This window comes from Pistacia vera, unplaced genomic scaffold, assembly GCF_008641045.1.
Source record: "Pistacia vera cultivar Batoury unplaced genomic scaffold, PisVer_v2 Contig1066, whole genome shotgun sequence".
NCBI classification, from domain to species: domain Eukaryota; kingdom Viridiplantae; phylum Streptophyta; class Magnoliopsida; order Sapindales; family Anacardiaceae; genus Pistacia; species Pistacia vera.
Window position 1 is genome coordinate 1 of NW_022195100.1, and position 15,532 is coordinate 15,532.

Genomic DNA, 15,532 nt, shown 5'->3' on the forward strand with positions numbered 1-15,532 from the left:
CAACAAATCCCAGTAGCCAAGAAAATCAAGATGAAGCTTAATCAATAAAGATATGAAGCTTACCCATGACAATCACTAAATCATTAGAATTAGATGTAACTCCATCAAACTGTATCAGAAACTCAGACTTCAACCTTCTGCTCGCATCATTCTCATTAGCTAACCTTGTTGACATTATGCTATCTATCTATTTAAAGTGACAAAGGAAAAATGCACAGTCAAGCACCATCTAATAGAAACCAGGGATGAATAGATATCATTACAGTAAAATTTAACTGAACTCAGATTGACAACCAAACTTGACAACAAATCCTCAAATTGTTGCATACACAAAGAAGAAGGTTCATGTAGATGAGATGATGCGGGTGATGGTGATGGTGGAGGTATTGCTCATTTTATCAGTTGTGTTAATCAATATTTGCACTGAAATGCTTGAACTTTACAATATGTTATTTCAAAACAAGATGAGCATCACCAAGCGAAACATAGAATATTCTAGCAGCTAAATTATTTGTTTAATCCTTACAGATCGCTAAAAACGAGCTTAAGTAATGTGACTTGTCAAGTTAAGTTATGGTGGTACTACCAGTGACAGTTGATATCAATACCCAAATACAAAAGTTGATGACAATAACAACAATAATAGTAACAAATGATAACATGCAAAGCACAACCAACTTGTGAAACAGGAGCAGCAAGATGTTTCAGAATGGGTTTTCCAGAAAAATCAGCATACTTCATCGATGAAAATTACAGATGGCTGTCTGGATATGGCAACCATGAAGAGTGTCCGGACGAGCTTCTCAGCCTCTCCCACCTAATTTATAGCTGAACTGATTAGGGCAACCTAGAAAGCACTATTTGCACAATAAATAGAAACGAAACAATATGGACAGAGACAAACCCATTTCGAAGTTAGTGAAGATGCAGAAACATTGAAAAACGTTGCCTGTGACTCTGATGCCACTGCTTTGGCAAGCATGGTCTTCCCATTACCAGGTGGACCAAAGAGAAGCAAACCTAAAAACCAGAATTCAGACGTTCTGTCCATTGCACAAGTCTTTAAGTGCTAACACATCATTTTCTGGATTAATCAATAGGTACCTCTTGCCGGCTTCCGAAGGCCAGTGAACAAATCTCTTCTTTTGGTTGGCAAAATGACCATTTCCATTAAAGCTTGCTTAGCTTTCTCAAGGCCAGCTGCAAAAAGATCCAGTGCTTATGCAATTATAATGTGACATTTTTTTTTTTAATAAAAAAGAAGGAAAAAGCCAGTTAAAATTTCTCACCAACATCTTCCCACTTCACAGAAGGACTTCTATCCACTATTGCTGTATTTATCATTTCAACCAATTTTGATTCATATCCACCACCAGATTCTTGCACAGGTTTAGAGCTTACAACTTTATCAGTCTGATTCCTCGCTAATGGATTGTTTTTATTCAAATGCTGAGGATTTTGTGACACCTTTTTTCTGTTATTTGATGTTGATGAAACTGCAGCAGTTTGTGCACGAGGTAAGGTGCTCTGCAAATATTTTGTAAAAATGAAAAACATGCCAGTAAAATATAGCATAATTAATCAGTAACCCACAGGTCCAAGCTTTGTGCAAACTTTCTTCAAGAAAAAAGAACACGGACAATTCTCAAAACCATTACCAATATCAGTAAGGATCACAAAAGAACGAAAAAGTTTGTAACACCATTGATATGATCTCCATATATGGCTACAGGTCTTAATCACCCTGGGTTCCCTAAAATAGTTTGGGTTGTTTCTACCAGACAATACTTTTTATAACTTCATTGCTTGTATAGAAGTAAAGATTGATAAATGACTTTCAGAAGCCAACACAGAGAATCTGATACTGAAGATCCAAGGTTCCTTGATTCAACACTAAAGAACTAAATAACAATAAAATTGCCATTCAGAAGCCTTAATATGAGACGATGATTGATACAAGTAAAAGCTAAAAACTTTTAACACAGATTGGAATAGAGTAATATGTGACAATGTTCCTTAATTCTGAGAAAAAATATGAAAATTCTACAGCATTTTGCAAAATCCAACTTTACATAAAGATGATTCCAAATGTTAGAATAAAAAAAGCATCCCCAATTAAAGCTTCATGTGAAATGTGTCTAAGATTAAAATTAAGAAAAGAAACCCATACCTTGTTCATTGATGTGCCACCTGAAATGAGAAGTACATAAAACAGAAAACAAGAACGGGAAAAATGAGTACAACTGATGTTTCAAAAAGATAAAAAAGGAAAATGGTCAATGAAAATATAACAGTACCAATACAAACCTGTCCGCCGACCCAAAGTTTGTAATCTCTCGGACACTTGACCCTGCCATTTTGATATCTTTTGCCGATAAGATTTCACCTTCTCTAGTTCACTGCCAAAACAGTGTCCAATTATCAACACTATTTGAGAGAATGAATAAACGACACTCGGTCCGAGATTTTAATACCTAGAGCTGATATAAGAAGGCACAGGAGTCGAAATGGCTTCATTTAAAATTCGTTGGGCGTTGTTGTAATGAATAACAGCATCGTCAACCAAACCCCATTCTTCAGCCCTGACCGCTTTATCAATCTCTGCTTTAGCTAATTCGAAATATCCTTTAAGCTTATATGCTGTTCTTTCGTTTGTGACTAAAGTTCCTGCTCCATCGTCCATTGTGGAAGAGCTAGGGTTTTGTCCAGACTCATAGGGCGAATTATCGGGAGAGAAAATTGAGCCTAGAGAGTCAATGATGCCTTTGAGGAAACTCATGTCTGATAAAATTAACCAAAAACAAATTGTTCAGTTTAAATTAAAAGGGAAAAAAAGAAAAAGAAAATTAAACTTCAAGAAAACGATTGAGATTTTACGAACCATTTCACAGATAATGTAACAAATTTCTGAGGAAATTAAAGTCATCGCAAAGATTTACAGTACGGGAAATCAATCAGTTTAGAAGAATATAAATGATAACTGGAAACTGAATCACAGAAGTCAGTGAAGATTGGGAGAGAATTGAAGATGTCAATCCAATACGGGCCGGAATTACAATTTGTAATTGGAGAAGGACCAGATCGTAAATTCTAAGCAGAAAAAAGGTCCCAGGCTTGGCGCGAGAGGTATTTATAGCTTGTGTCACACGCTATGTTAATGATGTCCTCTCCTTGAGTTTGTTTCTAGGATCATTAAGCGATGTCGTATTAGAATTTAGATCAATAATAAATTTCGTAAAAAGTACGCGATGTTGCCTCTATTTTCTAATTTCCAGACGTTATTTCGTTTGTAGACTTGTCATAAAACGGCAAATGTGTACAAAACAGACATGCCGTTTTATGACAATATTTACAGTAATTATTGTCGTTTTTGTTAAGGATATATTGCTATTTGTTCTACTCCCTCTGTACCAAGATTGCAGAAATCATTGATCACCAAAAAACCTTCTTGATAATTTCCAGTAAGGAAATCTTGGCCCTTCAGTTTGTGTTTAAGAAGTCTCCTAACTTTTCATCTGGTAGAGGTATGTATATTCTCTTCACCTGGTTCAGGTTTTCACATTAAATGAGTCATTGATGTCAAATAATATGCCACTTAAACAAAGAGTACTGACTCTACACATGCACACACACAGCCACACTATATTGTCATGATCAACATTTTCTAAGCCATAGAGACCAGGCAACTGGGAGGGGGAAGGGGTTAGGGTACAGCATACTGACAAGGTTGACTTGCTATCCACCTTACATTTTTCAAACAGACCATTTTACTTCTCTAGTTATCCATTATCTTTTCTCCCTTGCCACTGTAGCTGGAATTTACGGAAAGGTGTTTGGTATGAATACATAAGCTTACAACAGTAAACAATTCTCAACACACAGGCAATAATCAGAATGTTTGGACAAACGGCTCCTAAAAATCACTAGTCTAGACATCAATAGCATCAATAAGGAGTGGCAGAAAAAATATTAAACAGTAGAACATGAATCAAAACTGCCTCCAAATTAAGGCCACAACAAACGACAATGTTACACTCTAGCCAAAGACCAAAAACCAAAAAAAAAAAAAAAAAAAAACTGTCTACCCCTATGGATATTGTTAGAGCTTAATACTATTACTTGAACCTTAAGTATAGTATAAGGTTTTGTTACTTAATAATATCATCACGATTTTTGCTCAAAATATTGAAAAGAATAAGAAAAAAGAGAGAGGCATAATACCATAACTAATGGCCTAGAAATTATCCTTGGAAGCATAACCTAGTATGATTCTTATCTACTTCCCAGAGCAATCAAGTTTCAAAATTCATTCAGCACATACTAACCTCTCCTAAGAACTGCATCATCCAATTCTTGTGGCTTATTAGTAGCACTCATTATACAAAAATCAAGAAATTACAAAATTAGAAGGACTGTATAACCAACCAACCCCACCCACCCACACAACACCCCCCCCCCCCCCCCCCCCCCCCCCCCCCCAAAAAAAAAAAAAAAAATAAACTCATAAACTTGAAAGAATTTAAAAAGAATGCAATCACTATATCAAAGCTAATAAACAGTTAGAGGAACAAGGTTGTCAAGATTTACACTCTTGACGAGTCACGAGACCACCAAGGTTTCAAGTGGTCGATAATACAATATATTCTTTAATTTAGGATCAGAAAAGGAATAAACATCTCCATAGGCCAAAAATGTAAGTATCAATGCAAACGTTTTTCTTTGACATTCCTGTTGAGATTTCAATGGTCAATATACAATATATTCTTTAATTTAGGATAGAAGAAAAAAACAATCTCCATAGGCCAAAAATGTAAGTATCAAGTGCAAACGTTTTTCTTTGACATTCCTGTTGACATTTATTTTATTGATTAAGGCAGTTTCGCTAATGAACCCAAGACTAATGGTGCAAATCAGGTATAAGAACCTAAACGAGGAGCTGACAAGATATCAGAAAAAGCCACAATATGGGGGATAAATTCAACAAATCCCAGTAGCCAAGAAAATCAAGATAAGCTTAATCATAATAGAATTGAAGCTACCCATGACACACTAAATCATTAGAATTAGATGTACCTCCATCAAACTGTATCAGAAACTCAGACTTCAACCTTCTGCTCGCATCATTCTCATTGCTAACCTTGTTGACATTATGCTATCTATCTATTTAAAGTGACAAAGGAAAAATGCACAGTCAAGCACCATCTAATAAACCAGCGATGAATAGATATCATTACAGTAAAATTTAACTGAACTCAGATTGACAACCAAACTTGACAACAAATCCTCAAATTGTTGCATACACAGAAGAGTCATGTGATGAGAGATGCGGGTGATGGTGATGGTGGAGGTATTGCTCATTTTATCAGTTGTGTGTATCAATATTTGCACTGAAATGCTTGAACTTACAATATGTATTTCAAAACAAGATGAGCATCACCAAGCGAACCATAGATATTCTAGCAGCTAAATATTTGTTTAATCTCAGAGATCGCTAAAACGAGCTTAAGTATGTGACTTGTCAGTTGTTATGTGGTACTACCAGTGACTGTTGATATCAATACCCAATCAAAAGTTAATAATGATGACAAACAACAATAATAAACAAATGATAACACCAAAGCACAACCAACTTGAAACAGGACAGCAAGATGTTTCAGAATGGGTTTTCCAGAAAATCAGCATACCTCATCGAGAAATTACAGATGGCTTCTGGTAATGGCACACCTGAAGTGGTCCGGACGAGCTTCTCAGCCTCTCCCACCTACTTTATAGCTGAACTGATTAGGCAACCTAAAAGCACTATTTCACATAAATAGAAACGAAACAATATGGACAGAGACAAACCCATTTCGAAGTTAGTGAGAGAGCAGAACATTGAAAAACGTTGCCTGTACTCTAGAGGCCGCCTGCTTCATAAGAAAAGTAAATGAATTTGACCAAATCTAAAAACACAAATACAAATATAGAATCTCCAAAAGTAAAAAATCAAACCAAATTAATGAATTGTTTTTTAGTGGGATCACTAGCCCCCACTCATGACTAAGTGGGTCTGTCACTATACATTCTCATCCTCATCCAAACATATAGCCTTAGTGTTAATGATATACTAAATAAAAATATTATGTGAATGTATATGAGGTTAAACTATTGTAGTGGAAACTTAGCCATTGATTTAATGCAATTCAAAGAATTTTGTAAAGAAGATAAAGATATTTTTATTGTTAACTAACTGACTTCTAAATTGTCGGACTACATTGGATCAACGTCAAAGAATGTCATTTAGTTGAGCTTAGTACTTTTTTGAATAGGTATACGAAGCCACTCTCATGCATAACAAATCTACTCTTAAAATTAGTTTTCCCCCATATAGTTTTAAAATAGGTATAACTATATGAAGAAATGATTACAAGACCTTGACACCACCGTTAGATTAGTAGTGACATGCATAATCCTAGACACTCGAATTACCTAAAAATCTCAATTAATAAAATTAATTAAAAACCTCTTAAGTAATACGTCTAAAAATCTTAATTGATCGTTGGACTATTCAGTGATGATTTCATTTAAGCATATTTTTCATGAACATATTTTTTTATAAACAATTGAAAGAACTTTTTTTTTTTAAAGTTGAAATATATTCATATATCTCCCTTTATAATAAAAAGAAAATCATAAAATTTATTATAAAAATATATATTTTACCTTAAAATAAAAATATTAATATCCACTAATAAAAAGTCACGAGCTTTTAATTATCACTGTCCACATGACACCCCACAGCTTCTGAATCCGAGGCCTTCGCTGGAAATCCCCCGAGGATAAAAGCTAACCCCTGCAAATTCAAACTTTAAAATGAACCAATCTTGAGCCGAAAGACCATATTACCCTTGCAAAGAAATATAAGCCACTCGCCTATATTCTCTAGTTTATCTCAATCAGCAACCTCAAGAAATTGCGTAACAAGCAGATAGAGGAAGAGACTAAATTGGGAGCGGGCCGAGCGGCCATACTCAAACGAGGGCAAAAGCTTTACCGGAGAGATTAGCATAGCACGAGGAAGAGGAAAAAGCTTCCAATCCAATGTGTTTGATACTGACTGGGGTAGTGTAGTCTTTTCACGTTATATGTGTTTCGTTTCGAGTTTCGACCGTTAGTTGTCTTTGTAAAGACGGTGATGCACGTGTCATTATTTTTTAAACTTCGAGCTTTCAAAATTTGAATTTCTAAAACGCACCGTTTCACTACGTCCCAAGTTTATGCTTTCACTAGAATTATTTCTATTCTCCTTTATATACGAAATAATGTTTTCAAGACGGTATTTATCTCATGTCATCTCAGTTATCTTAACCACTGTCTCAAGCATCTTATGGTACAAACTCATCAAAACTCAACCATATGATATCCTCAATAATAACAACAATGAAATTCCTATTGTCTTGGTAAAGTTACACAATGAGATAATACATCAGAAAGAATGAAAAGAATTTACATTTCAGAAACTTCCAAGAATACATACTAGGATCTTTCATTTTTAATGTGTCGTGTTGTTTTTACTTCGGGTAGTAAATCAAATAAAAATTGCTTTCAGTACATGTGATGATTTGGAATTCAATTAGAGCCAAACTCCCGATTCCACTGTTCAAGTTCTTCCCACTTGCTTTTATTTAAGCTGGGTCTAATTACAGCCATTGCCTTCTGAAAGTCTTCATATCTTAGAGGTCTTAGCTGGTATGATTAAAATTTCAGTTAGCATCAATAAAATTTCTCATTTACTGTTCCAAAATACGGAGAAAAGATCACCAAGTCCAAAATTTTCTAGCTGGATTACCTGATTTGCCTTGACGGTCAGAATGTTGGCACCAAGTTCTCTAATTGGCATCATTGCAGCTTCTTCACACAAGGCTTGTAAATCACTTCCGGAGTATCCTATACATTACAAGTTGCCATGTTAAAATTTTCATTTCTTATTTAAGAATGGGAATATAAAATATTCCGAATACTGTGATTGCATTGGGCTGTGTTAAGTGTCTTGGGAGTATAAGTTCATTGGCTGCAAGACACCAACCATCTCAGTCTTGGCCAAAGTTATTTTATCCAGTTAAAATGGTTTATAACACTACTATCCAAACAAATATTATTGAAAATGTTATCATACAGATTAAAATTTTACCTTCTGTCTCCCTCACAAGCCTTTCTAGATCTCCACCTGACAAATAATGACAAGTATCAGCAAGGTTCGGCAAAAGGGGCAGATCAACAGAAAGTGCAAGGGATACAGTATGCTTGTGAAATACACAGTGCTACAAGTGTATTATAAACAGACATTATTTGCAGATTACACATAGATTCAACAATGTCCTTTACAACCAAAGACCAAGATTGCAGAAATCAGTTGATCACCAAAAAAACCTTCTTGATAAATTTACCAGGTAAGGAAAATGCTTGGCCCTTCAGTTTGTGTTTAAGAAGAAGTCTCCTAACATTTTCATCTGGTAGAGGTATGTATATTCTCTTCACCTGGTTCAGGTTTTCACATTAAATGAGTCATTGATGTCAAATAATATGCCACTTAAACAAAGAGTACATGACTCTACACATGCACAACAACAGCCACACTATATTGTCACGAGTCAACATTTTCTAAGCCATAGAGACCAGGCAACTGGGAGGAGGTTGGAAGGGGTTAGGGTAAGCAGCATAACTGACAAGGTTGACTTGCTATCCACCTTACATTTTTCAAACAGACCATTTTACTTCTCTAGATATCCATTATCTTTTCTCTCTTGCCACTGTAGCTGGTAATTTACGGAAAGGTGTTTAGGTATGAATACATAAGCTTACAACAGTAAACAATTCTCAACTACAAGGCAATAGAATCCAGAATGTTTGGACAAACACGGCTCCTAAAAATCACTAGTCTAGACATCAATAGCATCAATGAAGGAGTGGCAGAAAAATATATTAAACAGTAGAACATGAATCAAAACTGCCTCCAAATTAAGGCCACAACAAACGACAAGGTTACCGCTCCCTTACGCAAAGAAAAAAAACAAAAAAAAAAAAAAAAAAAAAAAACTGTCTACCCTATGGATATTGTTAGAGCTTAATACTATATATGAACTTAAGTATAAGTTTAAGGGGTTGTACTTAATAATATCATCACCGATTTTGCTCAAAATATTTGAAAAGAATAAGAAAAAAGAGAGAGGTAATACCATAACTAATGGCCTAGAGAAAATATCTTTAGAAGCATAACCTAGTATGATTTCTATTACTTCAGAGCAATCAAGTTTCAGAATAATTCAGCAACATACAACCAATCTCCTAAGAACTGCATCATCCAATCTTGTGGCTATTAGTAGCACCTGCATTATACAAAAATCAAGAAATTACAAAATTAGAAGGGACTGTATAAAAACCCACCCCTACCCCAAAAAATAAACTCATAAACTTAGAAGAGAATTTAAAAGAAATGCAATCACTATATCAAAGCTAAAATAACAGTTAAGAGGAACAAGGTTGTCAAGATTTACACTCTTGACGAGACCAAGAGACCACCAAGGTTTCAAGTGGTCAATAATACAATATATTCTTTAATTTAGGATCAGAAAAGGAATAAACAATCTCCATAGGCCAAAATGTAAGTATCAAGTGCAAACGTTTTTCTTTGACATTTCTGTTGAGATTTCAATGGTCAATAATACAATATATTCTTTAATTTAGGATCAGAAAGAAGAATAAACAATCTCCATAGGCCAAAAATGTAAGTATCAAGTGCAAACGTTTTTTCTTGACATTCCTGTTGAATTTATTTATTGATTAAGGCAGTTTCGCTAAGTGAACCAAGACTAATGGTGCAAATCAGGTATAAGAACCTAAACGAGGAAGCTGACAAGATATCAGAAAAAAGCCACAATGATGGGGATAAATCAACAAATCCCAGTAGCCAAGAAAATCAAGATGGGCTTAATCAATAAAGATATGAAGCTTACCCATGACAATCACTAAATCATTAGAATTAGATGTAACTCCATCAAACTGTATCAGAAACTCAGACTTCAACCTTCTGCTCGCATCATTCTCATTAGCTAACCTTGTTGACATTATGCTATCTATCTATTTAAAGTGACAAAGGAAAAATGCACAGTCAAGCACCATCTAATAGAAACACAGGGATGAATAGATATCATTACAGTAAAATTTAACTGAACTCAGATTGACAACCAATTGACACCAACTCTCAAATGTTGGCATACACAAGATGAGATGATGCGGGTGATGGTGATGGTGGAGGTATTGTCATTTATAGTGTGTTAGTCAATATTTGCACTGAAATGCTTGAACTTTACTATTATTTCAAAACAAGATGAGCATCACCAAGCGAAACATAGAATATTAGCAGCTAAAATTTGTTTAATCTTACAGATCGCTAAAAGAGCTTAAGTAATGTGATGTACAAATTAAGTTATGGTGGTACTACCAGTGACAGTTGATATCAATACCCAAATACAAAAGTTGATGACAATAACACAATAATAGTAACAAATGATAAACATGCAAAGCACAACCAACTTGTGAAACAGGAGCAGCAAGATGTTTCAGAATGGGTTTTCCAGAAAAAATCAGCACCATACTCGATGAAAATTACAGATGGCTGTCTGGATTGGCAACCATGAAGAGTGTCCGGACGAGCTTCTCAGCCTCTCCCACCTATATACTGAACTGATTAGGGCAACCTAGAAAGCACTATTTGCACAATAAATAGAAACGAAACAATATGGACAGAGACAAACCCATTTCGAAGTTAGTGGAGATGCGAAACATTGAAAAAACGTTGCCTGTGACTCTGATGCCACTGCTTTGGCAAGCATGGTCTTCCCATTACCAGGTGGACCAAAGAGAAGCAAACCTAAAAACCAGAATTCAGACGTTCTGTCCATTGCACAAGTCTTAAGTGCTAACACATCATTTTCTGGATTAATCAATAGGTACCTCTTGCCGGCTTCCGAAGGCCAGTGAACAAATCTTTTTTGGTTGGCAAAATGACCATTTCCATTAAGTGCTTAGCTTTCTCAAGGCGCAGCTGCAAAAAGATCCAGTGCTTATGCAATTATAATGTGACATTTTTTTTTAATAAAAAAAAGAGGAAAAAGCCAGTTAAAATTTCTCACCAACATCTTCCCACTTCACAGAAGGACTTCTATCCATATTGCTGTTTTATCATTTCAACCAATTTGATATCACTATCCACCCCAGATTCTTGCACAGGTTTAGAGCTTACAACTTTATCAGTCTGATTCCTCGCAATGGATTGTTTTTATTCAAATGCGGAGATTTTGTGACACCTTTTTCGTATTTGATGTTGATGAAACTGCAGCAGTTGTGCCCGAGGTAAGGTGCTCTGCAAATATTTGTAAAAATGAAAAACACCAGTAAAATATAGCATAATTAATCAGTAACCCACAGGTCCAGTTTGTGGCAAACTTTCAAGAAAAAAGAACACGGACAATTCTCAAAACCATTACCAATATCAGTAAGGATCACAAAAGAACGAAAAAGTTGTAAAACCATTGATATGACTCTCATATATGGCTACAGGTCTTAATCAACTGGGGTCCCTAAAATAGTTTGGGTGTTTTACCAGACAATATTTTATAACTTCATTGCTGTATAAAGTAAAGATTGATAAAGACTTTCAGAAGCCAACACAGAGAATCTGATACTGAAGATCCAAGGTTCCTGTTTCAACAATAAAATTGCCATTCAGAAGCCTTAATATGAGACGAAGATTGATACAAGAAAAGCTAAAAACTTTTAACACAGATTGGAATGAGTAATATGTGACAATGTTCCTTAATTCTGAGAAAAAAATATGAAAATTTACAGCATTTTGCAAAATCCAACTTACATAAAGATGATTCCAAATGTTAGAATAAAAAAAGCATCCCCAATTAAAGTTCAAGTGAAATGTGTCTAAGATTAAAATAAGAAAAGAAAACCCATACCTGTTCTTGATGTGCCACCTGAAATAGAGTACATAAAACAGAAAACAAGAACGGGAAAAATGAGTACAACTGATGTTTAAAAAGATAAAAAAGGAAAATGGTCAATGAAAATATAACAGTACCAATACAAACCTGTCCGCCGACCCAAGTTGTAATCTCTCGGACACTTGACCCTGCCATTTGATATCTTTGCCGATAAGATTTCACCTTCTCTAGTTCACTGCCAAAACACGTGTCATTATCAAACTATTTGAGAGAATGAAAACGGCACTCGGTCCGAGATTTTATACTAGAGCTGATATAAGAAGGCACAGGAGTCGAAATGGCTTCATTTAAAATTCGTTGGGGTTGTTGTAATGAATAACAGCATCGTCAACCAAACCCCATTTCAGCCCTGACCGCTTTATCAATCTCTGCTTTAGCTAATTCGAAATATCCTTAAGCTATATGCTGTTCTTTCGTTGTGACTAAAGTTCCTGCTCCACGTCCATTGTGGAAGAGCTAGGGTTTTGTCCAGACTCATAGGGCGAATTATCGGGGAGAAAATTGAGCCTAGAGAGCAAAGATGCCTTTGAGGAAACCCATGTCTGATAAAATTAACCAAAAACAATTGTTTAGTTAAATTAAAAGGGAAAAAAAAGAAAAGAAAATTAAACTTCAAGAAAACGATTGAGATTTTACGAACCATTTCACAGATAATGTAACAAATTTCTGAGGAAATTAAAGTCATCGCAGATTTACAGTACGGGAATCAATCAGTTTAGAAAATAAATGTAACTGGAAACTGAATCACAGAAGTCACGTGAAGATTGGGAAGAATTGAAGATGCCATCCAAACGGGCCGGAATTACATGTAATTGGGAAGGACCAGATCGTAAATTCTAAGCAGAAAAAAGGTACCAGGCTGGCGCGAGAGGTATTTATAGCTTGTGTCAAACGCTATGTTAATGATGTCCTCTCTTGAGTTTGTTTTCTAGGATCATTAAGCGATTTCGTATGAATTTAATCAATAATAAATTTCGTAAAAAGTACGCGTGTTGCCTCTATTTTCTATTTCCAGACGTTATTCGTTTGTAGACTGTCATAAAACGGCAAATGTGTAAAACAGACATGCGTTTTATGACCATATTTACAGTAATTATTGTGTTTTTGTAAGGATAATTCTATTTGTTCTACTCCCTCGTTTTTTTTTTTTTTTTAAATCGTTTGGTATAGTTTTTTTTCAAATTAAATATTTTATCTGTTCCTTCTCAATTTCGTCTGTCTCCTTCTCCATTTTCCGTATTGGCCTGGGAGGGAGACTAATTAAAAATGTTGGATGGGAGAGAGAATAAACTTTTTTATTAAAAGTCGTGTATACCCTTAAAACGACTTTAAAAAAAAAAAAACAGAGGGAGTACATTATAATAACGAGAAATGTCTATAACTTGCAATATCATATAATTAAACAGTTAAAGGGTTAGGTTATATCAATTAATTTTTTGATTTAGAATGTAATCACAAAAGATGTGTTGTGCAGAAAATACAGAGAGAATAATTTTCATTAAAGAAGATATTTAGATTGATTCAATTTAGAAGAAAGATATTAAGATTAATTTAGATTTTAATTAAAATAGTCGAAGATTATGCAACTTTCTAATTTTATATATTTGAATAGTACTTCAATTCTATCATATAAATGAGTGCTATATAAACCAATCATAACTTATTTTCCAGGGGGTTAGATGATTGTTCTAGTAAAAGATTCATCATTTATAATTCTCGTTTAATAAGAGAAACAGTAAACGGAGGTTCAAGATTCAAACTTGTCGAACCACTTTAAAAATTATCTTTTATCATCACTTATTTTTGCTCTTTAATTGTTCAATTACTGATTTTTATTAAATCATGCACATATCCATTCTGATTCTATTAAGGTCAATCAGATTTTTTGTATCAACAAGATGATACCATGATGTTGGAAATAAGACAACCTTCTTTAACAGCTTTACATTAATCATAGTATGTTATCAAACGATAATGTTCTGTTACTTCTGTATATAGATACTTTGGTTGATTTCGTTAATAATCTTCATAAAGTTTTTTTTTTTTTTTTTTTTAATTTTCTTGCCCAAACAGCTATGTAGACTTTGGATTGCCTGAACCCAATAGTATCATATGGGTTGGGTAGTGGACAGAATTCTAGGCCTGGGCTGGACGACTTCACGAATTCAACAAAGAGTATTGTCATCTGAGCTACACTAAAGCTTTTTGTAAGTCCCATAAATCATATTTTTAAAACAAAGATTTCTTACAAAGATTTCTATATAAAATAAAATAAAATAAAAAAAATAAATGAAAGAATAAAATAAAAAGTTAAACTCATTAAATTCACTATTCCATTCATATTTTGTCACATCACTTTGTATGAAGATCTTTATAAAATTTCTTTGTAAGTGTAGTATCACTCTTTTTAAAATAGATTTAACCTAAATTAGACCTTAAAATAATTTAATGAAACATAAATAACAACAGTCTTTCTCAAATGGCCAAGTGGCTTATCTAACTTGGATCGGATACAATTCATATAGTTTCGTAACAAAACGGGATGTCGTTTGTAAATTGTAATCCCCGAACATGACGAAATTTCTTTAAGCACAAAAATAGAGTAAACCATTTTTTTCCACCCAAATAATGTTTAATGATACTTTTCTACCCATAGATTTTAAAATACCACTTTACAACCAAAATTTATATTCTGTTTCCGATTCTGGCATCAATGTGATCCTATACCACTACCATTCTCTTCTTCGATCATCACTCACCAAAACCCCTCAAACCCTACTCTTGTAGACTCTACCAATCACCGGCAATCGAGCGATTAGGGTTTGCAAAGCCACTCCTCCCAAGTCAAATTCCGATCAATCCCAACCATCAAAATCCAACCTTTTACTACCAAAAGACTTATCGACCTCCTCTTTTCAAAAACCCCAATAGTCTAAACCGAATTTGCTCTCTGTTTGCCATCGAAATACAAATTTAAGTAATAAAATGATAATTTAAAAGCCTGTGGGTGGAAAAGTTTCATTAAACCATTATTTGTGTGGGAAAAAGTCGTTTACTCCACAAAAATAACCTAAATATGAGAGTTTTTGTTGAAAAATAGCAACTTCCGCGTATACATATGCTAGTCAAGTTAACTACATATGAGATGGAAGGACAAAAATACCGTACTTTTTACTTTAATTTTCTAATTTTCTTCTCCTCTGCGGCATTAATTCAAAGTCTCCAACAACTGTCAAATCCCTTATCTATTTGACTCTTCAAAATCCCTCGTAACAATTGAAACCTATTTTCATGTCAAATAGAAATATAGAACATTCTAAATCCGTGAATTTATTATGTATTGAAGGTGACTAAAAGTGGAGGATAAAAAAGCTTTAACTTGGAGAAAATCGACGTCACTAAATATTTCTCGTTTCCTTGGTGCTTCAGAGATGCAAACATCTATGGTTCTCGTGCGTTTTTTAAGAGATTGAGTTTATTTA

The 15,532-nt window shown here is 34.4% G+C and overlaps 1 protein-coding gene and 1 pseudogene across 1 annotated transcript; both read right to left on the reverse strand.

Moving 5' to 3' along the window:
- Positions 1-6: 6 nt before the first annotated feature.
- Positions 7-3,094, reverse strand: LOC116131177 (spastin-like). The gene is made up of 9 exons (XM_031416822.1): positions 2,882-3,094; positions 2,475-2,781; positions 2,308-2,399; positions 2,171-2,190; positions 1,290-1,527; positions 1,105-1,200; positions 905-1,020; positions 737-817; positions 7-187 (listed from the first exon to the last, which is right to left on the reverse strand). Exons 2-9 carry the CDS (start codon positions 2,777-2,779, stop codon positions 38-40), a joined length of 1,098 nt encoding a protein of 365 aa, XP_031272682.1. The 5' UTR covers positions 2,780-2,781; positions 2,882-3,094; the 3' UTR covers positions 7-37.
- A 4,235-nt stretch (positions 3,095-7,329) lies between these two features.
- Positions 7,330-12,528, reverse strand: LOC116131102 (annotated as a pseudogene).
- Between the last annotated feature and the right edge of the window lie 3,004 nt (positions 12,529-15,532).